Here is a 2,464-nt window from a genome sequence, read left to right as displayed (position 1 = left end):
TGAAAATAGGCTCATCATTTCCTTTTCCTGCAAAAGTTACATGTTTGCTTGTAAAGCAGGGGTCACCAACCTTTTAGGGACCAGGGTCTGGTTTCATGGAAGACAGTTTCTCCAGGGCCCCTGGTGGGGTGGGAGGGGATGGTTTCTGGATGATTCAAGCACATTACATTTGTGCACTTTGTTTCTATTATTATTACATTAGCTCCACCTCAGACCCTCAGGCATTAGATCTCGGAGGTTAGGGAGCCCTGTTGGAGAGGACAAGAAACCGTGTTGGAAAGGACAAGAAACCCTGTTTTGTTAGAGGAATTTAATCCTGTTCAGGAAAGGTTATTTCTGCAATCCCTGAGCCCATCACCAGTCTTTTTTGGATCTAAACATAGAATAAAGACTCTAAGGGGTCCCTTGGGTGCTGTGGTACATTCTGGTTCAGCTGCAGGGAAATGCCCTTGAGTGTGCAGGCAGAAATGTAGCTTGTCACCTGCTGTATGAATAACAATGATATTTCAAAGTGGAGCTCTGCCACCAGCAGGGAATTCTGGGGGAGCCCTGCCTCTTGGCCAGCTTCCTTGGCAAAGTCGACCCAAGCCCTTGTTGAAATAACCTGTTTTAGCCATTTGGTGTGACTTCACTGTCTTGCATACTAAACACCAAGAGGCTGGTTAGTATTCTAACAAATCTGTCTTTTTTACCACTACTCTTTTAGAAAAAGGAGTGCCCCAGAAAAAGCTTGGAAAAGCAACTGATCTCAGACTTAGCAATTATAAACATTTCTTAACACCCTACAAAAACACTATCAACAAAGCAACTGCCCAGTGCCCAGGTGTCTACTGCAAATCAAACTTTGCAAACTGGTGTCAGGTCTACAGCTGTGTCTTTCCCTCATCAGTTTTCACTCTACATTAGTATAAAACAAAGGGGACAATGCTCCATGGTTGAGAAGCAAGAAACAAAACCAAAAAAACAAACAAAACTGGCAGCAGGGGCCTGGCCAAGCCTATGACATATGCATCAGACTGAAAACTATCAATGATACTGAAGAATCATATTTACTCGGAAAGTTGTTGAAAAACTACAAGTGTTACAAATGTTGAATGAAACAGAAGAGCCACAAAACTGTACACTCAACATGCTTTGAAAGGTGTGCATATATATTCAAGAACAGGAGAGGATGCAGAAAGACATACACCTGGATTCTTAACACAGTTAGTAATGGATGTGATGAACAAGTTCTCTCTTGTGCACCTTGTACTCATCTACCATAAACCTATGCTTGTATAAAATGTAAAAAGAATCAACAGTTCCTTACTGTCTGCCAACCTTCAGCTAAGAGAAGTTCTCCAGAGCAGGTGTGCGCTCCTGGAAGGCAGGGCCCATCCCTGAGGGCCTCAGTCTCAGAGGCTTCCCGGTGACTCCAGCTCCACCACCGGACAGCAGGCCCCCCGCTCGGCTTCAGGCGCTCAGCGTGTGGTGTGCAGGTGTAGACGAAGCTGTGTGCAGGGCCGCCTCACCCGGGTGTACGTGTGTGTACAGGGCCACCTCACCCGGGTGTGCATGTGTGTGCAGGGCCACCTCACCCGGGTGTGCATGTGTGTGCAGGGCCGCCTCGTGCCTGTGTGTGCAGGGCCTCCTCAGCCCCCGGGTGTGCCTGTGTGTGCAGGGCCGCCTCACCTGTGCGTGTGTGTGTGTGTGTGTGTGTGTCTTCACCCCAGCGGTCACTCCTTACCCAGAGTCTCTTCTCACCACGGATCTCTCCTCACCCAGGGGTCCCCTCTTACCCAGGGCAAGGGGTGGGGGCGGTATCCCCCCATCTCAAGGGTGGTCCATCCCTCCTCACTGGGGTCTCTCCTCACCCGGGGTGGGAGCGGTCTCTTCTCACCAGAGGTCCTTCTCCACCCTGTGAGTCTCTCACCATCCCAGGGATCTCTCCTTACCCAGGGGTCTCTCCTCACCTGGGGGTGCGGGTTTTCTCCCCATCTCAGGGGGGGTTCCCTCCTCACCTGGGGGGTCTCTCCTCACCCCGGAGGTCCCTCCTCACCGAGGTCTCTCTCCACCCGGGACAGACATAAAGACAGAGATTCGCTCAGTCATGCCCGACTCTCTGCGACCCCGCGTACCCCAGCCCGCCAGGCTCGTGTGTCCATGGGATTCTCCAGGCAGGAACACTGGACTGGGTTGCCATGCCCTTCTCCAGAAGGTCTTCCCCACCCGGGGACCGAGCCCGCATCTCCCGCATTGCAGGCGGACGCTTCCCTGTCCAAGCCACCGGGCAGCCGTCTTCCCCCGGGCGCCCTCTTCCCCGGCGCGCCTCACCTTGGGGTCCCGCTCGTAGTAGCGCTGCTGCGTGCGGATCCAGCGGCCCACCAGGTGGTCCCGCACGGTGTGCGCCAGCGCCAGGTAGTAGTCGCGGCGCGTGGCGACATTGCGGTCCTTGACGAGCGTGAAGTGCAGGTGCCGGTTGAAG

General features: G+C 53.1%; 1 protein-coding gene across 1 annotated transcript in view; it reads right to left on the bottom strand.

The window, feature by feature from the left end:
- The window catches only part of PYGB (phosphorylase, glycogen; brain), a 37,529-nt gene that overhangs the window by 33,949 nt on the left and 1,116 nt on the right, over positions 1 to 2,464 (bottom strand). Inside the window, exon 2 of the mRNA XM_010836611.1 lies at positions 2,314 to 2,464. Within this exon, the coding sequence (XP_010834913.1) occupies positions 2,314 to 2,464 (151 nt within the window). The remainder of the gene's footprint in view (positions 1 to 2,313) is intronic.

This window comes from Bison bison, unplaced genomic scaffold (genome assembly GCF_000754665.1).
Source record: "Bison bison bison isolate TAMUID 2011002044 unplaced genomic scaffold, Bison_UMD1.0 scf7180017864063, whole genome shotgun sequence".
Taxonomy (NCBI): Eukaryota; Metazoa; Chordata; class Mammalia; order Artiodactyla; family Bovidae; genus Bison; species Bison bison.
This window is presented reverse-complemented; position numbering and strand designations above follow the sequence as displayed.